A 24,761-nucleotide genomic window follows, 5' to 3' on the forward strand; every position below is an offset into this window, starting at 1 on the left:
TTTTTAAATCATCATCGTCGTCGTCATCATCATCATCATCATCATCATCACCACCATCATTGACAGGGTCTTACTATATGTCCCCTGACTGGCCTGCAGCTCTCAGAGACTTACCTGCCTCTGCTCCATGCTTGCATATTCATTTTATTTTTGTCTTACTTCATTTTTTTCCTCAGACCGTCTCACTATATATCTCTAACTAGCCTTATACTTTCTATCCTAGCCTTACCTCAGGAGTGCTAGGATTGTGTGCACCACCACATCTGGCTTCCATCTATATAATTCTGTCTGTCTTGTCTGTCCGTCTATCTATCTATCTATCTATCTATCTATCTATCTATCTATCTATCTATCTATCTATCTATCTGCTGTCCTGGAGCTCAATGTATAGACCAGGCTGTCCTCAAACTCACAGAGGTCCACCTGCCTCTGCTTCCCAAGTTCTGGGATTAAAGGCAATATGCTACCACATGGAGCTTTCCACTTTACTTTAAAAAATGATTGCTTGGTTGGTTGGCTATTTATTTAGGTAGGCTCTCACTCTGTAGTACAGGCTAGTCTAAAATTTACTATGTAGCACAGGACGGGCTCAGACTTGGGGCACGCTGGCTGTATCAACCTCCCAAGGGCTGAGATTATTGCCAAATCAGTTTGCATTTTATTTTAGGTGCATGGTAGTTTTGCCTGCATGCATATCTGGGCACCATATGTGTGCCTGGTGCCTGTGGAAGCCAGAAAAGTGCGTTGGATCCACTGAAACTGTAGGTAGAGGTAGTTGTGAGCTACTCTGTAGGTGCTAGGAACCAAACTCTGATCCCCTAAAAGAGCAGCAAATTCTCTTAATCCCCAAGTCACCTCTTTAGTCCCTCAACACACCCCACTTTATTTTAAAATTAACATTTACTTATTTGGTTATATTTATATCATATATGTGTGTATGATGTGTATATGTATGCTGGGTGCTGGGATTAAGGCCTGTGCTATCATGCACAGCGTTTTGGGTAATTCTGTATCCACCTAGGTGCACTGGGATTATAGACTGCCTCTGGTATGGGTGCTGGAATCTAAACCCAGGTCCTTTTTTGTTGGGGGTATTCAAGACAGGGTTTCTCTGTGAAGCTCTGGCTGTCCTGGAACTTGCTCTGTACACCAGGCTGACCTCGAACTCACAGAGGTCCACCTGCCTCTCTCTCCTGAGTGCTGGAATTAAAGGCATGCGCCACCACCACCCAGCAAAACTCAGGTTTTTATACTTGGATGCTGATCACTTTTCCCACTGAAGTTTCTCCCCAACTCTGTTTATTTGTATTTCAGAAAAGTCAAGAGTCTCCCAGTGTTGGCCAGGCTGGGCTTGACGTCGAGGCTTCAGGTGATCCTCCTTCAGCCTCTCTCGTAGCCAGGACTACAGGTGCATACCATTGTGTCCAGTATGCTTTTGAGAAGGGCACTGCCCTTCAGTCAATTGCAGGCTGTGGTGGAATGCCATAAAGCAGCATCTTAATTAGAGTATAGGCATGAGCATGCTGCGAAGCCACAGATGCTGGGGCTGGGGGGGTGCAGGGGAGGGGACAGGGGCTGAACTGGGATCCCTTAGCGTCTAACTGTGAATTTGGGAGTGTCAACTAAATCTTCCTGACCTCTAGCTGTGCATTAGGATGATAGTGGTAGCTACCTCAGTTATGGTATAAGACTTGAATAAGTTCCTATCAACAGGAACTGGCACTGGGGATGTGAAATGCATGGTCACACAGGACTCCTCACTGTGTTCTGAGCTTATCCTGAAATGTGAACATAGGGCCCTCCAATTTCCTTTTCGCAATGGCCCCTGTGGGTTCTGCTGCTAGTGCATTGGGGTTGCTGCCTTCTCTATGTGGTTACTTCCTATTGCTCTGAAAAGGCAGAATCAGGGTGTTTTAGAGGTCATAAGGTCAGAGGGTGTGTAAACAGTAGGTGTGTCTTCAGATCTGGCATATTAATTGAGGTGGGAATGGTCAGGACAGGGCAGGGGCTTGCATGCAAGGACACTTGGTCCTTAAGGGCTCCTCTTTTGCCGGTCAGCAGTTGAAGTCTGCTGCCTCTGGACTTGGGGTACTCACCACAGGTGGAGCTTTTGTCAATGCCATCTTCCCAGCCAGGTGGGCCTGCATAGCTCCCAGCTTCTCCTTTTCCAGCTCCAGCTGTGGGAATGTACACCAAAGTGGGGCCTCCACCTGGTCTTTCACAGCCACACTTCTGACTATGCTAAGACCGACCCTTGAAAGGTCCACCCTCACATCCTTCTTTCCCCTCAGCCATACTCCACCACAGGCATTACCTGCTGCTCCAGAGACTGCACCACTTCTCTCTGGAGGAGGCACTGGGCCTTGCCCTTCTCATCCAAGAGGTGATCTGCTTGGCAGTGCCTGAGCAAAGAGAAGATTCCATGTAGCTGGCCATGGTGGGTGTACCAGTTAGGGACATTCTAGACCCTTTGGGAGATTTCCCTATGCTCATCCCCCCGCCCCCATTCACCTTAAACACATACTCTTTAGCAACTACAGGCTTCCAGGCCTGAGCTTGTTTACTGAGTCTGGAAAAAGTGCTGGGGATGACATTAGAAAGGAGCTAAACACGGGATAGCATTTCAAGTGGCAGGCGCAGCCTATGCCAAGGCCTGGCCATGCAGGACCTGTACCATTGCCAAGGTAGAAAGAGGGGAAAGAGCTCTAGTCATCTAGAGGAGCAGAAATTTGAGGCATGAGGAAAGCAGGACAAAGTAGTTAGGTGTGTGGGTTCTGGAACCTGGCTACCTGTGTTCATAGTCAAGATTCATCACTCAGGACCTATGCGAGCTTGACTGACCCTTAATTCTCTGTGGCCTTCGATGCTTTTGTGTATAAAATGAAGGTAACTATCAGCATAGACCTTTATTATTATGTCTCTTCATACATGTGAGGTAACCTGGGCCTAGAGATCAGTAACTTGCCCAAGGTCACAGAGTCAGGGAGGGATGGAGTCTCAAGCCTTATGACTCCTATCATCCACTGGGAGGAGAGTGAGCTGAGGTATGCAGTTTAGCCCTTTGCTCAGACAGCAGAGCTCCGTGGGTAGGGTCAGGCTACTCACTTGAGAAACTCTCCCGGCTCCTCGAAGGCCTTCTCACAACCCGGCCACTTGCAGACTCCGTTTGCCAGCAGTGGGTAGGATCCTTGTGGTGCAGCCAGAAGGTTGCTGGGGGTGGGAGAATGGGATGTCAGCAGAGGAGAAGGCAGAAACGGGGCGAGGAGGGGCTTGCCAGTCCTGCCAACTCACCTGTCTTTCCTGGGTGTACCTGAGCGTGGGAAGGTGCAGAGTAGAGCCGGCTCCCTGGACACCCATTCCAGACTGGCCACATTGATCCCTGTGGGTAGAGACAGGGCACTTCTGGATCTGCAGACCAAATGCTACAGCTTGTCCCAGAAGGCCTCTCCCCTTCCTGAGCCTTGAAGACTCTGTGTCATAGGACTCCGCTGTCCCTACCGTCCAGGGCTTCTGACAGAACAGCCTAAAGATGGCCATTGGTAAGTGATGGCATTTTGACTAATGATAGTGATTTGTGATTTTTTTTTTTTTACATTCTGTCTTCAAGATTCTAAGCCTGACATTTTTTGGAGGTTGGAGTTTCCATGACTCTTAACACCCCTTTAGACCTCCATAGGGCTATAATTCAGAAACCATTTACATTACATATGTTCAAAGATTGGAGAACGTAGAGATACTGTGAAGGTATTACCAGGTGGCAGGCCAGGCCGGGCCTTGAGGGAGAAGACTCCAGTGGCAGCAGTAGGCGGTGGGAGGCCGATCATCGCTGGGTTGTCCAGTGGGCGCACTTGTAGCACAGGGGTGTGGCCATGTGCGTCTACAGTGGAGAGCTGTGGAACACATATGGACCATGCCTCAGCCGGGCTTGGGGCTCTGCTCCACAGCTGCACTGTCTGTTCCCTCCTCCCAGCCTCTTCACATTCCATACCTGATGCATAAAGTGTGGTCTGTCCTGGAGAAGTGCCTGCAGGTGCGGTGAGGGGCCTAGTCGGGCCCCAGAGGGTGCCACCATGACTAGGGGCACTGTAGGCAGCTGGAGGGAGAAGGGAGGTGCCGTGAGATGCCAGCCTCATCTTCATAGTTCTGTGTTGCATTCCTCAGCTCTTAACTAAATCCCACATATATGGAATCTGAGGCTCGTGGAGACTGAATTCATCAAGGTCAAATAGTTATAAGAGGTAGAAGTGGTTCCAACACTGTTACCTTACCTTCTTGGGCCCAACCAATTCCTCTTGTCACAGTGGAATGAGAATACATGGCCATCTATGCCCATGGGATAATAATAAGGTCTCCTATCAGGACAAGGATTAGGAGGGGTGGGGAAAGCCTAGAATCTCTGAGGCCTGGAGAGTGGGGATTTTCTTGGCCCTGCAATATCTGCATAAGTCATAGACTTGCCTGGGACCCATAAACCACTTCCTGTGCCCCAGTCAGCCCCCCCTCCTGCCACATGCCACAGTAAAGGTCGACACCTATAGGCTCAAGTACCCCACCCTGCTTGCCCCATTCTGGGCCCTGGGCCTCACCTGCAGCTGTGATGGTGGCAGGGGGTTCAAGGAAGAAGAGGAGGTGTGGGCCCCACTTCGCAGGTCCCGGCCTTGGAAGGGTCCCCCAGGACCCCTGGTCCCTAGGAGTTCTGAGCCCTTGGGCGCAGTCTTCCAGCTTGGCAAGCCTCCTGGGGACGGGCCAGGGGCCAAGGAAGGAGCCATAGGCTTAGCTGGCCTTGGGTTGGGCATCAGGTTCTTGTCTGAGGCAGGCTGAAAGGACAACAGTGGAGTGAAGTCACATGCATTCCAGGGATGGTGTAAGAAAGTCAACATTTACAGATGGTGTAAGATAGTTCAACATTTCCAGCCTCTGGTCAGAATAGGTGTTGGCTGGGACATGCCACAAAGGGCCCCGTGACTATACCTCTGGCCTGTCTTACATACACATACCCTACCTTCCCTGATATCAGGAGCACAGGTTGATGTATATATCCCACACACGCATATGTCCAGCACCTCACTTGCTTGCATACACCACACAGTCCTGTCATGGATGCGGGGCAATGGGGAGTTGGTTTGTGGGGCCTCGGCACTCTGCACAGGCCTCACAGTCTTTGCTGATTCTGCCAAGGCTTGTCTTGGACTCTCTTCTTGTCATTTTATTCCAGTGACTTGGGCGGACTCAAAAGATTCAGCTGGATGCCGTGAGTGGGAAGGCTACAGGGAGTGGCTACTGTACTAGTGGGAAGTCTGCTGAGATAGTGGAGGGGAGTGACGCTGGTGCTACCAACCTGGATAACGGCAGAGGAGCTGCCGAAACGTGGCTGACTTCCAAGTCTCGTGTGAAGGCAGAGTCAGGAAAAGTTGCCGGAGCTTGGATGGAGATGAGAGAAAAGGTCAAGATGACACCTGGGTTTTGGCATAAGCAGCTACGACAGTGGGCATTACCAGAGATAGATGGGAGAGGATGGAGGAGCACGGTTTGCAGCGATAGTCAGGTGTGGCTTGATGCAAAGGTAAGCAGTAGATGCAGGGGAGACTTGCAGGTAGAATTCATCACTGCAGAGCTCAGGGCCACAGCGTGGGTTTGTCTTCTCTGGGCTTTTGTCTGGCATGGAGTTGGCATGGCAGGTGCCAGAAAAAAAGATGGACAGGGTTGCTTGATCCAGGGCCCCACGGAGCTCCTCAATCTCTGCCCTTCAGTCTTCTGATTTCCTCCTCAAAGCTCTACATGGCGACTCAGGTTCCTGTGCTGAGCCGAGTACCTTACATTCCCTTAAGACAGTGGCTTTCATTTTTTTTTCAGGATCTTATAGTTCTAGTCAGAGACAGAACCAGATCTTGAACTGACTATAGAATTCCACCCTCATTTTAATTAAGGGGATAGCCAAGTTCAGAATTCTATAGACTTGTCATAGCCTGGGACCTCCTTTCCTTTTTAGATAGGGTCTCATGTAGCCTGGGCTAGCCTGGAACTCACTGTATACCTAGGCTGTCCCTAAACTCCTTGCTTCTGCCTTTTGAGTACTGGGATTACAGACTACAATTTCAGGCTGATATCACCTCATCTTTCGCTAGGAAGTATATAGAGCACGTTTTCCCTGCTGTTTATGTGCATGTGACTATGTCATTCTCCATTCTTCTCTACTACATGGTTGGGCATCTCTCTTTTGTGAACAGCCTGGGGAAAGCATGGACGGTTTTGGAAGGCAAGTGGATCTTATCTGCTATCACGTCTGGGGCTCCTCAGAGCTCAGAGAGATTAGTCCAAGAACCGAGGTATTAAAACTAGTGTGTCATGGGTTAAAACATTAGCATGAAGTGTCTGGGTCTGTGGGGGCTGAGACTGGCTTCCTAGAACCGTCATGCGATGAGCTGAAAGACTGAATGAAGGCAGGCAGCCATGATGCGATGCTTCTCCAAGAAAGAGCAGCAAAGGAAAGCATCAGAAATGAAAAGAAGGGCAGGAATTATAGGAAGAATCAACCCTGACGCCATCTTCATCTTGGTCTTATATCCTCCAGAACTATGACATGATAGTTCTATGCTATGTACATCACTTCATTTGTGATACTTCATTACAGTAGCCCAAGCAAATGTGTGTCAAGTTTGATGAGTGGGATTTTCCATTATACTGGCTTAGCCCACGTGGCCGGACCATGGTCACTTTTGAAGCGCTCCGTATATTTGGTCAGAACTTATAAGAAATCTCCTTCTTTAAACACATCTGGAACTGGTGTGACTGTGAAGCATCACTACATTCTCGGAAAGGGACCTGAATTGCATATGGTCTGTCTAGTGGTTCTAGGGACCTGGAGGGCTGGGCTGGCCAGCCAGCTTCCTGCACTGTCTGTTGGGGCGTTCCTTTTTGACTGTTTCTTAGAAGCTGTATGGAGGTTGTTTCTGGGACATAGAATATGTTTTCCTATCGGGGTCTATATCTGGGCCCTGTTGTCACAACCCCAACTTGGCCAGATTTTTCTGCCATTGACGTCATGGCGGCCGGATGCATTGGGCTTCATCGGCAACAAGGAGGAAGAGAAGGGGGCAGACAACCCACCCCACAGGTTTCGTTCTGAGAAGTGGCTAGTTTATCCTGTAGCCGGATAGGCCCAGGTAGGGTGATGTGGGTGCTAGCGGATGTGGTAGGTGACGTCCATCTGGCTACCATGCAAAACCCAAGTTCTATAGATTCTGCCTTTCTTGGATGTCAGAGGGGCCCAAGGCTGGATGCTTGGTGAGTGTTAGGCAGGCCTCGTGAGACCCCTTTGGGTCTTCAAATGCTGTAGTAACAGAAACTCAGAACCGTTGAATATCACTTATCAGAGCCAACGGATTTCAGAATTTCAAGAACACCGACTCTGTAGGGTATATGTTTCCACCTTCTCACTGTGTGGATCGATGTCCCAGAGCCCAAAGAAATGGAAACCACCCAAAGCCAGGAAGCTCCAAGCTCCATAAGGCCTCTGGCTCCGTCTGGAGTGTCAGCAGGTCCTCAGCCGCCTCCTGAGCTCCATTAAGGCAGACGGTTGGAAAACGCTCTACTGTCCTGATCTAGGGCCAGGCTTTGCCCTTCTGGGACAAAGGGCCTTCCTGTCCATCTCTGAGCCCACTTTGCCCTTCTAGACTGGGGAGGGAAGAGTGTGGGATGAAGGATGGCCGGGGTCTTTCTGTCCTTTCTAATCTGGGACAGAAACAGGAGCCATCTTGCAAAGTTAGTACACAAAAACGCTGAGCAAATGTCAGTGACTGATAAATGGCTCCAGACCTGGTATCCTGGGACAACTGTCCAGAAATAACAACGTTTTTCCAGAGACAGGGATAAGAGGAAGATATTTGGCCTGGCCCTCATGGAAAGAGCATACCACCAGGCTTTTTGGAAGGGCCCAGAATGGTGGTCCCAAGGAGCCCAGTATGAACTCTGAGGGTTCATACTTAACTGATATTTCTCCATCATTACTAGTATTCTTTGGTCAGCTAGGACTTCTGACTCATGGGGCCCAGAACCTCACACAGGCCAGAGCTTGTGAGGCATGGCCCCATGCCATGATTATGGACCATCCTCTGCAAATCTGGATCCAACTTGTGAGAAGGTAGAAGAGGGAATGAGACCTCAGGTGTTCTGTTAGCTCCTGGGTACTGAGAGGTAAACTGAGGTCTGCAATGGGGGATGGTCAGAGTCAAGATCCCACTGAGAATTCTGAGATCTGATCTTCAGTTTAACTCTGACACAACATCTCTGTGAGGCCTGGGAGGGAGCCTTCCTGTCTGAGCCCAGTTTGCCCTTCTAGACTAGGGAACAAAGAGTATGGGATGGAGGAAATTCAGAGTCTTTCTGTCCTGTGTCTGGGGCAAATCTTATGGATGATATATATATATATACATATATATATACATATATATATATATATATAATGTGTTTGTAAATACAGATATAGAAGAGATACAGATAGAGAAATCGAGAAAGACATGAGATGGAATAGGAATAGAACACACAGAGAGACAATGAGGACAGTTTAGAGGAATAATGACAGAGAAATAATGAACAAAAGAATGAGAGGCAGGAGAGAACTGACCCAAATAATCCCCGGCCTCTGTCTGGAGGACTAACGCTGCTAGGGGCCAGAGATACCCATGGCTAGTATTGAATTGTTTTGCAAAGCAACATCAGAAAAATAGCGTGGGTTCTGTAGAAGAATACACGCTAAGGGCCAGATCAGAGGAGAAAGCCTTGGCGTTGACTTATACACAGAGGGAACGGAATTTGTGATGAATGCAACATTTCAACATGAGGAGCAGTGCAGGATGAATTAACAAACGATTCTGAGACAATTAGGGGAAAATAAAGTGACTGGGTAGAATGATAGCCCACTTTCCCACCAATACCTCTCTGCCCACTTGAAATGTCACTGTCATCAGATGCTCTAGAATAATTTCCAGATCCACTAAAGAGATACATTTTAATGTCGATCACTGTTGTGTTTGGCCTTATGCTAAACACCTACCATGATTAATAGATGTAATCCTCAGAAAGCGCCTCTGAGGTAGGTAGTGTTATAAGCATCACAGTACATACGAGGAAATGGAGGTACAGAGAGGTTAAGTGCCTGGGTAAGATTCACACAGATGACTTGAGGTGAGGCTGTTCCAGACAGTCTGGCTCCAGTACCCACACTTTTGACCTCTACAGTAAATGGAAAAAATGAAGCCATAGAGGAGACTGGAAGCCAACATGGGGCGAACATTTATCTCATTTTCAAGTGCAAAAGACTTAAAACACAAAACCGTAGACAAAAGCTGCACGAGAAAAGAGTAATCTAAACACATAAAAGACACGTGTGTTACAAAGCACAATAAGTAGGACAAAAGCAAGTGACAGCCAGTTGCAGTGGCGTGTGTGCTTTATCCCATCTCTCAGGAGCCAGAGGCAGAGGCAGACAGATGGATCTTTGTAAGTGTGAGGTCAGCCTGGCCTACACAGTGAGTTTTAGGCCAGCCAGGGCTATAGAGTGAGAACTTGTCTCAAACCAAACAAAAAACAAACAAACAAACAAACAAAAAACAAAAAACAAAAAAACCCCCAAAATCAAAAAACAAACAAAAAAACCCAACCAAAACACACACACACACACACACACACACACACACACACACACACACACACACACACACACAAAACCCCTACACAAACAGGGCTGGAGAGATGGCTCCATGGGTAAGAGCCTTGGCTGTTCTTCCAGAGGAGGTAGCACCTTATTTTCAAGTGGCAGAAGACTTTTAAAACATGAAACCCTTGAAAGAAGCCACACAAATGCCAGCACCCACGTAACCCTCTGTAACTCCAGTCCCATGGCATCCCACACCATCTTCTGGCCTCTGTGAGCACCAGGCACACATATGGTACACATGCATGCAAAACATGTGTGCCTATAAACTAAGTAAATGAATAAAATTAAAATACAGATGGTGAATTTCAGGGAGATGTGTGGCATATACATGTAACCAATAGAAAGTTACTATCCTTTCCAAATTAAGAGCTATCGAAAATTTTGAAAAATCATGAGCACTCTATTAGGATGAAGATCATGATCATGAAACTCTAGCCCACAGACTACAAATGGCCAATAGTCATTAAAAGTAACCAAAATGCAAACTTTAACAATGTCAGTTTTCCTTATAATGGGGAAGGATTAAAAATGGCAACACACTCCTAAGATTAGCTTGAATAGAAACAACAAAATAAGACAAGGTTTTTACCCTCTCTGCAGATTGCTTTTCCAAAACTTGTTAAAGTTTGTATTTATTATTTATTTTTCCCCAGCTACTCCATTTTCACAATCCAAGAGTCAGGTGTAGATCTTTGGAATCAGAAAAAACCCGAATGTCCCAGCCCTTAATTCAAGCAATCAAAATTCATGGTGATGTGAGGACATAAAAGATCACGTGTTCATTTTTTTAGTATGCTCCAAAATGATATTGATTGAATAAAGCAGAAACAAACCCAATATACAGCTATGATTCTAATTTGTTTAAAAATACTATAGCAAACAGCGAGAACTTACCATATCCCAGGCCATAGCACTAAGCCTGCATAGCCCAGCTCATCCTAATCCTGAACTGCCTGCTCTCCTTGGACATGGATTCTGGTCACAGTCATACAGTCAGTCCTTTGCTAAACTGTACTTGACCGAGGGTGTTCTTATATGACACAAGCAGAAGTTCAGTTAAATGCCAAGACTGACCTGACAGCTCACAGTCCTCCTAAGACACACAGAACTGATGCTCACTCTTGGAAAACAGAGCTCTTGAGCCATTAGTAGGTGCTGGTGGTGTACAAATATCTGTGCTGGATAGCAGGTGGGAAAGCAGCTGAAGGAAGGCGAGCCAAGAGTCAGAGGTGGAGGAAAGAAATGGAAGGTGGGTGGCCAGGCTGGAAGAGATAGACAGGAATACAGTCAGAGCCTGGGAAAGACAGACTGGGCACTGAAGGGAGAAAGACAGAGCCAGGCAAAGAGGCAGAGAAGTGGAGGACAGCAGGAGGAAAAGACACGAGATGCAGCTCTCCTTTCGAGTTCTAGCTGGACAACATTTGAGTTGTCCAAAGCTCTGGCGGTCATGGAGACCAGCAGTTGATAGACACATGTTAAAAAACCCTGTCTATCTGTATGTCAACCAATCCATGTACTTTTTGCCCCTGTCTAAGGACCAACTGCTCCAGCTGTCTGGCATTTAGGATGAGTGGTATTAGTTTCAAAAGTCCTTACCTGCAGTGTGTCCGGCTGTACTGGAGGGCTCCTGACACTCCTTCCCTGCCACTTTCTCCAGCAGAGCTGTGTCTGGTGGGGGAGAGCAGGGACACTCACCTGAGTGAAGTGGACTGACAGAGAGGGATCAGCCTGGCTTGTGGGAAACTGCCACATTATCAAAAACAACTTTGCTTTTATACCGAGAAGAAAAAACCACGGTGTGGAAGCCGCAGACCTCTCTCTTCTAATAATCCATTTTTTTTTATGAGTGTGTGTGTGCTGATAATCGCAGGGTGGGGGGGTTCTCGTAGTTTTTTTTTCTTCGCTCTCTCGCTTTGTTTATTCTTTTCTTATGAGACTTAAACGGAAATTTTGAAATTTTGGGTTTTTTCTTTGCCCTTTACAAGTCATCTGAAAATATGATTTCTTCCCCTCACCACAGAGGTAAAAGGTATCAATGAGATAACAGGGCTCATGAGAAACCACAATTTCTTAAACAAAAGTGTGTAGAGTTAGAAAAAAAACTGAGGGAAAATAAGTCAAATCACAAAGGCATTCCGAGGCAGGTAGAGACACCATTCTGTGCGGGAGATATTTGAGGATTGCTGGGTTGAACAGAAGAAGGGATCTGAAGCCTGACATGTGAATGAGAAGCAGCCAAGGGTGACATGGGATAGTGCTTGGTCTCCAGAGGCTTCATTCTGCTCCAAGCCTCGGTGCTTCCCTAGGGAGCGTTAACATGATCACCGCCATTCATGTTGTCAAGGCTCAGGAGGTCTAGACACTCCCGTAGCTTTCTTTCCATAGAAAGCAAAAGGCATGGAAGGCAATTCATGGAGAAAAAAGTGGGCTGTACTTCCACCACAAATTCACAGAATCAAAGAGTCTCAGAATTGCTGGCTCCCAGAATCTGCTGAGAGTCTCTGAGTGAGAAGGCAAGTATCTCCACATTATGTTTGTGCTTGCGCACTCTGACCCAGCAGCCACCCACCTGGGAACAGCCCTAACGGCCGGCCCCATGTTAATATAGCCAGCATCTCCAAGAAGGCCTAGGGGAAGAAAGGATGGTGTGCAGCTCACTGCTCGACATGCACACGGCTGTTGGTTACTAATAAAACAACCATACATAATCAGCCCAGGGTCCTTGTCCTGTCAGAAACAATATAACCAAAGCCTGATGATTCTAAACTTTGCAACATTCTACTCTGAAAAGCCCCAGTTTCACCCAGCATTGTAGAACACACCAGTAATCCCAGGACCCCAGAGACTGAGGCAAAAGAATCAAGAGTTGTAAGGCTGCCTGGGGCTATATAGCCCGATTCTGTGTTAAAAAAAAATAATCCACGGGGTTGGGGATTTAGCTCAGTGGTAGAGCGCTTGCCTAGCAACCGCAAGGCCCTGGGTTCGGTCCCCAGCTCCGAAAAAAAGAAAAAAGAAAAAGAAAAAAGAAAAAAAAATAATCCACAAAGAACAAAAGAGAAGAAAAGCTCCAGTTTGCAAAGGTTTAGGATTTTAAACAGCCATAATAATTTTGGTAGCCAACATTTATCTAGAATTTTCCACATTCCAGACACAGAGCCGAACACTTCTCACAAACAGTTGTGTTCAGTTCTCACCCTTTGAAGTCCATCTCATCATGACTGTGTTATATTAGACCGATGGGTCAAATGGAGGTGCAGCCTGCTCAAGATCCCAGGGTCCTTAGCACAGGACTCTGAAGTGACCAGTTTTCCAGAAGCCAACAGTGTTGGGTTTTAATTTCTATGATTCGATGTCAGGGAAGTTCTAGGACTTGGAGACTCTTCTGCAGCTTGATGTTTGTGAGGTTTTAAGGTTTGCATTCAAGACTTGGCAGCTGCATTTCCTCGATTTGGCAAAGACCTGCTCCCTGCAAGCACTACTTAACACAGACCAGTCTCCACAGATTTTTTTTTTCTGACAGGGCAAGGCTAAGGGTTCCAGCCTTTGGTGTCCTGGTATCCTGCAGACTTAAGGGTTCCAGGTATCCAACTGTGTCCTGGCATCCTGCAGAGCTAAGAGTTCCAGGTATCAAATGCATGGCCACCGCAGCATCTTTGTAAGCCTGGCTTCAGGCCTGAGGAAGAGAAAGTAGAAATAAATTTTTATTTACATGATGCTAACCTGGTGGACAATACCCATACTCCTCTGTTCTTTCCCTCATTTGGCACTTTCTCCCCTTCTCCCCTATCTTCTGAGCCCCCCAACTGCCTCCCCCACACACACACAAAAGACAGTGACTTTCCTCATCTTAACTCACCTTTTTGGAAAGACAAGACTGGAACTGATAGCCTGGCTTTATAAAGACAAGAGGGGAAAGCAAAGTGAAAAGGTGAATAGAAAAAAAAAACTAAAAATACCAGCCAACAACAACAACAATTAAAAAACCCTCAACCCTTCCTACCATTAGCTCAAAGCAAAACTTTCACTGGCTGGGGCTTCTAAGTTGGTGGGACACATCTAAGACCAAACATGGCCTGTGAGGTGGCTGGAAGCTGGGGGAGGTACTGGGTTGAGAGGGAGGGAGGGACGGAGGTGGGATGAGGTCCTCTTACTTTGGAGGTCTGCAGGGATCCTAGGAGCTTAACAGTTGTGGTTGTGTGTGGGAGGGGTAGGGGAGGGGTGAAGAGCGCACCTAACAGGGAGTCTTGGGCAGCTGGCTGTAGTTAATGATCCTTGCTCTCCGGACACTTGGGCCCAACCAATCTCTGTATCTTCTATGCCATGGAGACAGTTCTAGTCCCCTGTCCTGGCACCTGTCTCGTTTTGGAGTAGGTTCTCATTTTCTCAGGGTCTGCATCCTTCTTTATATCCTTGTTACCGTCTTCCTGCCACTCTGTGACAAAGCTTGGTCAGAGAGGTGGCAGGATAAGTGAATGAGTGGTAAGTGACACAGATTTCTGGGAAGCTACTTGAGTGTATGCGGCCTTGGGTGTGGGAGTGTTGAGGTTACTGATGTGTAAATCCAGGGTCTTTGCAGTGTGGACGCTAGGGGTCAGCTTGTCAGAGGATGGCATCTGCTCTACACCGTTACTATATTGGCTCACATAGGTTTCTGGGGAAGAGGACGGGCGTGGGTGTAGTTGATGATGAATGGGCAGGATTTAACAGGTCAGGAGGAAGGTCCCAGGGAAAGGGATCTTTGACAAAGGTGAGGAAGAGAGCCATGGGGATTCTGCAGAGCTGGGTGGGATGGTGGGTCAATGTGAATGTCCTGAGGTGAGGGTACTGGATTTGTGCAGGATCAACAAGGAGTCTGGTGTGGTTGAAGTGAGTGGAAAGGAGAGGAACAGGAGGTAAGGTCAGAGAGGGACCAGTTGGCTTGTGCCTTTTATGACATGGTGAAGGTTTGGCTTTTCCACTAAGTGTAGAAGAAGCCAGGGGAGTGTTGGGAGCAGAGGAGACATTACTGTCAGGACTTAAGAGGATCTTTTAGAGTGCTGAGTATGGAATAGGGGGTAGGGACATGGGATGGAGACTAACCAGGGGGAGACTACTGTAGTATAGTCTAGGGTACTGGTGCTGGTCCTGTTGATGGAGTGGTAGTGAAAAGGTGGATTTCGGATTTTAAAAAATGGTGCTAGAGATGGGGCCCGTGCACTTGTTAGGAAGTGGTTTTTACTGCTGAGCTGTTCCTAACCATTTTTATTTTTTAGACAAGGCCACACTTGTAGTCTAGGCTTTGAATTCAGTGATCCTCCTGCCTTAGCTTCTCAAGTGCTGGGATTACAGGCATACGTCACCATATCCTGCTTGGGAAATGCTTTGGATAGATAACCTACAGGATTTGCTGAAGAATGAGACTCCGAGGCAAGACCAGGGCACAGTTAGTACCTAAAATGGGCAGATAGGATGGAGTCCTGCGATCATTTACTTGCTGCCTTGACCTTTCGGATGAGAGAAAAAAGTTCTAAAGTTCTACATTGTTTAAATCTTCATTATTCTGCTACTTGTAGCTGGACATATTCCTTTCGTGACCCGGACACAGACAGGAGGAGAAGAGAGACTATGGGGGCCAAGGGATGGCCTTCCTGTTAGGGGGGGTTATGAGGGTTAGATAAGAACCTTCCCTGAACCTGGCATTTAGCAGTCAGTAAGTCCTAATAAGTTAATAAACAGGAGTGGGGAATGTGTGAATGAACATGCTGACAAAATCTATGCCATTCCCACAGGAGGTGCGACCTTAGATGAGGAATGAAAAGAATTCACTAGATGAAAGAGATAGATGGGACAGCACTCTGATCAGAGGAGGTAGGGAGGGGGGAGAAAGAAAGCCACTGTGGGGTGAAAAGTGTCAAAATGAGCAAGAAGGGGAGGACTCTGATTTGAACTTACATTAGCTGATCAACTGGTGATGACATACTGTCAGAGTAAATGTGTGCTAAGTGTGAGTTAGAAAAAGCTAGTTCTTCAAAAAAGGGTTCTATTTTCTATTTTGTGATCGATTCATGCAGTGGTGCCAAGTCCTGAAGAATCTCAATGCTCAACTCGGGACTTTAAGGGACAGTCAAGAATGTTCTTGGCTAGTTACACTGGCCACGAAAAGGCTGGGAGGTGTGTGTGGTGGTGTGGGGCCGACGGGACACACCCAGTAACTGATAGGAGAACTGTTTTGCTTTGGTCTCACAACAACCGCGCAGTCTGGGTTTTTAGGGACTCTGGGAATTCGTGGGGCCATGGGGAGTCATGGAAGAATAGGGAAAGGTCAATCCATCCCCCCAAAGGCCCGATCTTATTGTTTGACTGAATTTTGATTCTGTGCTCAATCACTCAGGCTTAGGCTCAGCCTATGCACCTTCTTCTACTTTAACCTATTTATTGGCTACTCATGCTTTCCTTCGCAGCACCTACACTACCATCTTTGGGCTTGCTTTCCTATCTTGCCTCCACAGTATCCTTTTGGCTACATTTGTCTAGCTTCGGCTTTGGTTAATCCTATACTGGCACTGTCCCTTGAGATATCACAGCCTTCACCCTGGCTCTCCATCTCTTTCTCACTCCCACCTTCACTCCTCACATGCCCTAGTGCTCCCCCCACCCCCGCTACAGCCCCGCCTCCGTGTCTGCTCACACACTGCCTTCCAGACTCTGTTCAGTCTCTGTATTGGCTAGATCCACCCTGTTACCGCCTCTTGAAGCCATAGTGTGCGCTCACAGGACTCCCCATTGGCTCGTTGCAACCATTATCGTCACTCTGTCTCTACATCATTCGCGTGCAGTTCTCCATTGGCTGTTCTTTTTATCTTTCTTACGTCTCACCGCCTACACAACCTGCGGATCTCCCAGTTTTTGGACCTCTGGGTTCGCTCCCCGCTGCCCCCATCGCCTGTAGCCATTTCATCTTCCCACTGCCCACCGTGCCGCTCGTACTCAGACTTTCCTACTAACTGTCATACTTCTGCTAGCTACATCTTCGGTCCCGCATTAACCCCACTCAGGCCTCTCCATTGATTCCGTGATCATCCCGCCTCCCACACCGCCCACGCTCGGGCGTCTTCATTGGTTGCTAGCTTCTCCTGCTTGTCAGTCACCTTACGTCACTCCCGCGTGGCTGTCCATTGGTTGTTGGCTGTACCTGTCTTTATCTCACCGCCTACGCTCCACTGGAGCCCCACCCCCCCGTCCTGGCGTTTTCATTGGCTGCCCGCCTTTTCAGGCCCTGCCCCCGCCGGTCCCACCGCCGGTGCCGTCGGTGCCGCCGCCGCCGCCGCCGCCGCCGCCGCCGATATGGCGCGCACGGCCCCTGTGGAGCCACCGCTGCGGCATCCCGCGCCCCCGTCGCCGGTTGCGGGAGAGCCCCGCGCCTCAACTGAGGCGGCGGTGGCCCCGCGGAGGGTGCTGTTCGCTGACGAGGCCCTGGGGCTGCCTCTGGCGCAGCTACGCCGCTACCGGCCGTGGGGCGGGCCCGGGGCGGGCAAGATGGCGGCGGCGACCGGGCAAGATGGCGGCGGTGGCGGGGCTGATGAGGATGATGATGGCGAGGATGGGGATGAAGGGGAGGAGGAAGAGGAGGCTTTTCCCGATCCCTCTCCGCTGTGCCCCGTTCCCGCTGGCGGGGGGTTTTATCTGGTGCCCACATTTTCGTTGCCGCCCGCGCCGGGCCGTCTGGAGCGGTTGGGGCGCGTGATGGTGGAGTTGGAGGCGCTGCTGCCGCCTCCTGGAGCGGTTCCCGGGGGTTCCGGGGTGTGGGTGCCTGGGGGGCGCCCGCCAGTAGTGCGCGGGTTGGTGCGCGTGCTGAACCGCTCCTTCGAGAAGGCGGTGCACGTGCGGGCCTCACACGACGGCTGGGCTACCTTCTGCGACCACCCAGCGCGCTATGTCCCACGCAGCCCGCCTGGGGCAGGAGTGGGAGGAACAGGAGCAGGAGATCCCCTCCTGGATCCGGGTCTAGGCCTGGGCCCTGGCCAGGTGTCTGCCTCCTCACCCGACGACGGTGGCCGCACTGACCGCTTTGCCTTCCAGCTGCCCTTTGCTGAGGGTGCGGGCGATGGGGCGCGCCTTGACTTCGTGGTGCGCTATGAGACCCCCGAGGGCACTTTCTGGGCCAACAACCATGGCCGCAACTACACTGTCCTGCTCCGGATCGCACCCGCTCCCACACCCACTGATGCTGAAGGGCTGCCCCAGCAGCAGCAGCTGCAGCAGCTGGAGCCACAGCCTGAGTGCCAGGGTCCTGTGGAGGCTGAGGCCAGGCAGCTGAAGAGCTGCATGAAGCCGGTGAGGCGCAGGTAATGTCTGCCAGCGCCACCTCCACCAACACAGGGCTGGATGTAGAATGGAGGACAAGCCTCCCATCCCAGAAGTCCCCCCTCCCCCAGGCCTGCTCTCCAGAACAGGCAGGAGGGTGCAGTCGGTCAAAGAGTAGTGGAGACCAAACATGTGCTAGGCACTGTTTTAAATACTGGGGTATCATCCATTTAGTGAGTTCCACTATAAGGCCCTGAACAAGACAGACACCTTCCCTGTCCCCAACCATCCCGCAAGGCTCCTCTGGGAAACAGAATGCAAAAGCAAACAAGCAGATAAGATAAATAGGGCTAAGGTTAGTGCTGAGAGGAAAATACTGTAAGGCTCTGGAGGGAGTGGCTGCTGTAGACGTGTTGAGGGTGAGCTCTCGTGAAGAGTCCCAGACGGTGATAAGGAAGAGTTATGGAAGAGCGAGTTGGTAGAATTTGGACCAGGTAGGACGCTTTCTGAGGTGGCATTTAAACTTGAGTCCAGAGGGGTACGGAGCAGTGGTGCGCATACATGGAAGGAAGATGTAGGTAGTGGGAACAGCAAGTTCCGAGGTCCTGACCTGGTTATGGATTCGGTGTGAATGTCAGCCAGTGTGCTGGAGTGGAGAGAACATGCGGGTGCGATGGTGTGGACTAAGGGTCCCGGTGTGGGGAGTGGAATCTGATTCCTATCTGACCCAGCAGGAAGCCAGAGTTACAGAGGTAGAGAAGCTGGTTGAGGAAGTGGTGGTACTTGGCTTTTTAGTTACAACCATTTCTGGTCTTGAAGTCTGTGCACACCTTTTTACTGTTCCTCTGGTGGTCAGAGAGGCCTCCTGCGGAGTTTAAGGAGTGAGGCTATATTCTCACATAAAACATTAGTTTTGGCGGAGGCTGGAACAGATGAGAAGTGGACTTGAAGCTCATCTCTCTTTTTAAAATTTGCACACCTCTTATAAACTTGAGGGGCTGGGAGAAAGACCATTTATAACCCAGGAGACTGAAATAATGCTTTTCTAGGTCTTTACCAGGGCTATAAGTTTGTCAAGGGCAACAGCCAGGCTTGATGCCCGGGGTCAGTTAGATTCCCTCCGAAGTGCATACATCTTCCTGTTCCTATGAGAAATGGGAGTGGGAGGTTGCTCTTTTGGCCCTTGGAAGCTGCATGATGGAGCAGGGTGCTATGGGACCTGCTGGTTGTGCTTAGGGCTTAGACTGTGAGTAGTTCTGAAAGGTTTAGCTCTTAGTGGATGGACCTTGAAGCATTAAGAACTTGGATTCTCCTATTAGATTACCTGGGTTCAAACCCCAAGCCTGCCACTTTCTAGTGTGACCGTATCCAATTCTTAACCGCATCATGCTGTCAGTAACTATCCTCTTCTGTAAAACAGGCAATTATGGAAGTGCTGCACAGGATGAGTAAAAGCACTATGTTGAGCCTAGTTCAGAGTTGTGCCATAAACCTTGTGCTATAGTGGTGTCAATGATCGTTAATGTTTAGATGCTCACGCATAGTCTTTGTATGTATTCCTTTCCCAAACTCAGCTTTGTTGTCTGGTCTTGTCTCAGTTTTCTCATTTCTCAGAGAGGAATGGTTTTCCCATTGTGTGGTTGAATTGGACGCAGCACCCGTAGGCAAGGTAACTGAGGCATAATTGTAGCCGTAAAAGGTCTGGTGGTCAGCATTTCCTGCTCTCCTGTAGGAGTGGTAGGGACATTCTCCTCTTGAGGCCAGCTGAATGTGCTGTTGGTTGCAGGCGCTAGAGTGAGTCCTAGTTAATGGGAAATGGGGAGCTTGGAGAGGTGCTCCAGCTTGCTCAGAGTCACTCAGGTAGTAAATAGCAAGCAGGGACGCAGTGTTAGGGCTGCTACTTTAAAAACAAATCCCACGTTTCACTGTTGGTGCTCTTAGTTCTTCCCTTTGTCCCCTTGTACCTGTTATGTATGCTTCAGGTTTTATTGAGATGTACAGAAGTGGACTGTACTGATCCCCAGTGCAGGGCTCACAATATGTGTGCACTTGTGTAGCCCCACCCAGTTCCAGTGCCCCCAGAATGGCCTGCATTTCAATCACGTCTCATTGCATCTGCAGTTGTGGGAGCCCTTTCTGTAAGATAGGACGGTTTGGGTATTGAAGTTCGGTCATTTTCAAGAATGTGAAAGGAAGGGAACAGACAAATCAAAACCTTGCCGTGCCAAGGTGGGTGGAGAGGGTGTTTTTCTTTTAAAGTACATGGGTGGTTTTAAGGAGAAATTGAAGTAGTTCATTTAGACAATTGTTTTGGTAGCTGGCCCCATGTTTGTGGTTCCCAGCGTGACTTGAGATGTTATTTTAAGTGGGCAGATGGCTTTTTGATAGCTTCTTTATCTTTTGTTGATCTCAGCTCTTGCAAAGGGGAGGCTGGTGTGCACTGCTAGATCAGCGATAAGGTTTTCTTTGTAGGTCGGTGGCTTTCCTAGCAAATACATTTCAACTTATTATTGTTTTAAGGCCTGTGTGCCGCTGCTGATTTGAAGTGCTGTTGAAGAACAGCTACCCCCTGTGATCTAGCCCTCTGGGGAAATGGTGGTGGACCTCAGGGGATACCCTTTTCTTATCTGTGGGAGGCCTGCTGTAGAGGGCTTCAGAAATGTTGGCCACAGGCCCACTGTGCAGCTGGCCCTTGTCAGGTGGGGTCAGAGAGATGATTGACAGCCATGAGGATGTAGTCCGGAGCTCAAATGGCTGCTTTCCCTGGCTTGCGGAGCCAGGTTTTCAGTAGGTTAAGAGATAATCCAGCAGCAGCAGTTTTGGTAGGGTCTGTTAACGTGCTGAGCACAGTGCTAGGAACAAGCAGAGAAGATACAGACTGGTTTTAAGACTCCCAGAGGCTTGTGGTAGAGCCAGGTGGCAAGGCTTACGTGAGGCCTTAGGAAGTGACACGTGGCTGAGCCCCTTTTCTTTGCTGGGCATTTTGCTGAGTATTTTTGTATAGTCTCATTGGTTCTCAGTGGTGGTTTCTATGAGCTAGATTATTTAAATCCCTCTTTTCTGGGTGACTACAGAGGCTTTGAGTCCTCAGTGCTTAGACTGATATGGGAAGGAGCCCTTCTGTCGTGTCTTGACTTTACACTCTGAGGAGGTATCCTATTCCTCTTAAAAAATAAAGATCAACAAAAATCTGGCCCTTAAACACCCTCACTGGTACCTGCTTTGGCCTCTGCTGGCATCTAGTCTGGCTTTCTATTGGTTTCTGCTCCCGTGCTTTTGTCGCCACATCCCTTCTGTTACTCCTGCTTTGGGGTTGTTGCTCATACTGCTTGCTTCACCAAGAATGTGTCTCCTATACCCTCGGATTCTCCTCATGGAGACTCCTCAGTTCTAAGATGGCTTCCCTGGGGAAGTTTGTATAACCTAGTCTCTTTAAGTCCCCAGTTTTATTCCTAGCACTGAGCAGCAAGCCAAGTTGGGAATGCCCCATAGGCTAGCATGTGAGCCCAGGTTATGGGCCATCTTCCATCCTGCCCCATTGTCCTGTGTGTCCTTTGATCCACCCTTGGCTCCTCTTTCCTGGGATCCTTTCAAGTGTTCTTTACCTTTAGACTTTGCCTTTTGCTGCTTTAAATAATAGAAACCATAAGAATGGAATGCCTACCCCTTAGAGCGCCCATGTCTGAACACCAGCACCCCTCACATTGTTGGTGAGGAGGGTCCCTTGTTCCCATTTCAGGCCAGTTCCACTTCTTTGCTCCAGAGCTTCATTTTCTGCCATTTGCTCCAGAGTCTTACACCGTGGCTGCTTGTCTCTCTTCAGGCTTTTTCCGGTCTCTCTCACCTGATCCTTGTGTTGACCTAGCCTCAGGCCAGGGCCTCTGTCTTAATTGCTGAGCCAGCCACCTTGCCCTTTGTCTGGTCAGTACTTGATGATCACCCTTCCCCCTTACCTGAAGAGTCAACAGCACTTGCTTGGGCTGCAGTTTTATTAGTCCTGGCTTTGGCCAAACTGAGAGGGTTCATGTCTTTCTTCTTGAAGTGGCTGACTAGTCCTACTCAGGTCCCCTCTGGCTTCTGGACCACATTCTACTTGTTTTCTTCAAAATCTCTGCCCCTTTCTCCTTGTTCTTCCAGCCTCAATTACTAAACTTGGTGTCTCTGCTTGACTGCGTCCTTAGCTTTATCAAGCTTGACTGTGTCCCACAGTGCTCCCAAACAACCTCTTATTCCATTAACCATGCATGCCCTGCACTTGTTTTCTAAGCATCCTTAAGCCCTTGCTGATTCTACTCTTTGCCAGGACCTAGTGTTTTAGCACATTCCTTTTCTAAAGGCACTGGCTGCCGTCTGTAGTAAGACCTTTATTAGGGGATTACTGGGTGACTGCAATGTTAGACTGTAAGCTCCGTGAGGGGTAGGGACATGCTCTACATTGGTGACCACTGTATTTTCACAGGCCTGCCTTAGTGCATGGCACTTAGTAGGTGCTCAATAAATATTTGTTGAAATAACGAGTTTGAGTATTTTTTCAAATGTCTCCACATCAAATTTTAAATTTCATTGTCGGGTTTGCTCACCAGTGTGTCTCCTGTCACTATCCCTGATGCACAGGTTTTAGGTATACCTGTGACTGGGTAGCTAAGTTGGTGGTCTCATAGAAACGAGAACAATTAGACTTGAAATGGGGTGGGTTGGGAATCATCTAAATAGTCTGGAGAGAGGATTTCATGAGAAAGTGTCCCTTTGTTCTACAGAAACCTGGTATGCCATCGTGGTGAAGGGTGTGGGCTGGAGGCTGCACACCTCAGTGGCAGAGCAGGGATCTGAGCCTGTGTAGTTGTGCTAGTGATCCAGTTCAGAAACGGCAGCGCTAGGCTGCCGGATGGGTCCTACCAGCTGGGAATGGCCGGGCAAATTGCCTCAGCCTCATTCTAAAGAATTAGTTTTAGGCACTTTATTGGTGCTTTTCGTGTTTCCTCAGTCCATTCAACAACTCCCTGAAGTATTGCTATCATTTCTTCCTTATCGAGGAGACCAGGGCACAAGAGGTGAGGTCATTTGTCCCAGGTCACACAGCTGGTACGTGGTAGAGCTGCGACTATTCAACATTGCATTTTCTAGCCATTTATTGAGATGCAAAATCACGTTGCTAGCTTCCAACCAACATTGAAAAAGTGGTGTAGGAAATAGGACAGCACATTTTGACATGCAGTAAAGGTAAGTATTACTTTGAAGAGCAACTGTTTCAGTTCTCAGTGTGTCTCTGTATTTACTCATGTGACTGTGCTGGCTTATGAGGTAAAATGGTTTTCTCACCCTGGGCTGTGGCTGTAGGAGTGTCAGTGAGATGACGCTTGAGGTATGATAAGCTCTTGTACAGTGCACAAGTCCTAGAGTTGAGGCTGATACTCGGAAAAGGCAAGACAGAACCCTACATACCTGAATGGATTTCACAGCCTCCTCACCATACCCCCCTCCAAAGCACATGCCTCAAAGCGACCAGAATTCCAAGTATCTTGAAGCAACTCTTGGAAACCAACCCCACTCCCCACTCCTCCCACCCCCCACAGACAGCATCATCAGATTGTCTCCATGGGAGCTAGGCTGCGCATGTTTCCCTTTGGGGTTCAGCACATGACCCACTTTGGGCAAGCACAGTTCTCTGAAACTTGGCTTGCTGGGAGTGCTCACGTTGGACCCAGATGATGGTGGTGGTAGTGTTACTGACTCTGGATTTCTCTTGGGGACTTGTTAGCCCTCACTTGCTCATTCCTTCTTTATCCTGGCTAACTCATCTTTCTGTTCTATCTTGGCTGGCCTGGGCTGGGGCCGTTGCCACCATTTTCTGAAGTCTCATCCCCTGGTCTGCAGGTACTGTCTGAAGTCCAATAGCTGTTGAGTTTCTTTATGACAGGAAGAACTTGCACACCCAGTAGAGTGGTCCATTCTAGCTAAGATGGGCTTGACTCATAGTCAAGTAAGGCATGCCAACACATTCCCAGCAGAGTGTGTCCTGGTCCACTGTGTGTTCACTGCCCCTGAGAGATGCCACATGGCATTTGTGGGACAGGTGCCAAAAGAGCAGGTTTTGTTCTTGAAAATTAACGGGCACACTGTATGTACAGTTTTGCTCTTAATTTCCTTCCATTTTTAAAAGAACTGTTACTGATTGGTAAGTCTGCACACTTATACTCTTTCCTCATTTTGATTGCAGTCATAGCTGCTTCTAAAATGTTACTGTGAAAGACAGTTCAAAGGCCTGCCCCCCCCCTCTTTCTCTCTCCCTCCCTCCCCCTCCCTCCCCCCCCTCTGTGACACACACACACACACACACACACACCTCTGCCTACTGTGTGAGACACTGTCTTCAAAGTGAGGCCATTTTTGGATGTTGTCAGTATGTAGTGTAGTCAGCAGGGATAGAGACAGTTCCTTAAATCTTACTGTCTACATTTGGAAGAAGGAAAAGTTGCTGTTTTGAAGGATCAAATCACTTTGATGTAGTAACAAAAAGGCCCACAGTGGAGGAAGTGAGCAACAGTGTCCCCTGCCCCTGGCTTTGCTTTCCAACTCTTAGAGCTTGGGAAAGCAACGTGATTGCTTCTGCTGACTTTGCGGGTCTTGAGTTGGGCTGATGTTTGGATGGCTTCAGTTGTGGAAGGGGTGTGGCAGCTGAAGACCATTTTTGGACTGTATTTCTCTTCCTTCATCTGATTAGAAGTCTCTTTTCCTGCTAGGGGCTGATGCCTGAGTTCTCTTC

The 24,761-nt window shown here is 48.7% G+C and overlaps 2 protein-coding genes across 8 annotated transcripts in view; one reads left to right on the plus strand and one right to left on the minus strand.

Annotated features, from left to right (window-relative positions):
• The window catches only part of Foxp3 (forkhead box P3), a 20,802-nt gene extending 3,878 nt beyond the window's left edge, over nt 1-16,924 (minus strand). Inside the window, exons 1-11 of one of the 5 annotated variants that reach the window (XM_063280055.1) lie at nt 16,843-16,923; nt 13,572-13,607; nt 11,312-13,388; nt 5,339-5,420; nt 4,587-4,817; nt 3,989-4,093; nt 3,752-3,890; nt 3,292-3,379; nt 3,106-3,210; nt 2,315-2,402; nt 2,097-2,177 (exon numbers count right to left, since the gene is read on the minus strand). In XM_063280055.1, the coding sequence (XP_063136125.1) occupies nt 2,097-2,177; nt 2,315-2,402; nt 3,106-3,210; nt 3,292-3,379; nt 3,752-3,890; nt 3,989-4,093; nt 4,587-4,796 (816 nt within the window). In that variant the 5' untranslated portion in view covers nt 4,797-4,817; nt 5,339-5,420; nt 11,312-13,388; nt 13,572-13,607; nt 16,843-16,923. Of the gene's footprint in view, nt 1-2,096; nt 2,178-2,314; nt 2,403-3,105; nt 3,211-3,291; nt 3,380-3,751; nt 3,891-3,988; nt 4,094-4,586; nt 13,389-13,571; nt 13,608-16,842 lie in introns of those variants that run through there. The other 4 variants (XM_039099794.2, XM_063280056.1, NM_001108250.1 and 1 more) reach the window with 4 other exon arrangements.
• Nucleotides 1-24,761, plus strand: part of Ppp1r3f (protein phosphatase 1 regulatory subunit 3F) — a 35,621-nt gene that overhangs the window by 2,791 nt on the left and 8,069 nt on the right. Inside the window, exon 1 of one of the 3 annotated variants that reach the window (NM_001401176.1) lies at nt 16,973-18,039. The exons of 1 other annotated variant lie outside the window; for it this stretch is intronic. In NM_001401176.1, coding sequence (NP_001388105.1) covers nt 17,039-18,039 — 1,001 coding nt within the window. In that variant the 5' untranslated portion in view covers nt 16,973-17,038. One more of the 3 variants, XM_039100560.2, reaches the window with a different exon arrangement.

The sequence above is a fragment of the Rattus norvegicus genome, chromosome X, assembly GCF_036323735.1.
Source record: "Rattus norvegicus strain BN/NHsdMcwi chromosome X, GRCr8, whole genome shotgun sequence".
Taxonomy (NCBI): domain Eukaryota; kingdom Metazoa; phylum Chordata; class Mammalia; order Rodentia; family Muridae; genus Rattus; species Rattus norvegicus.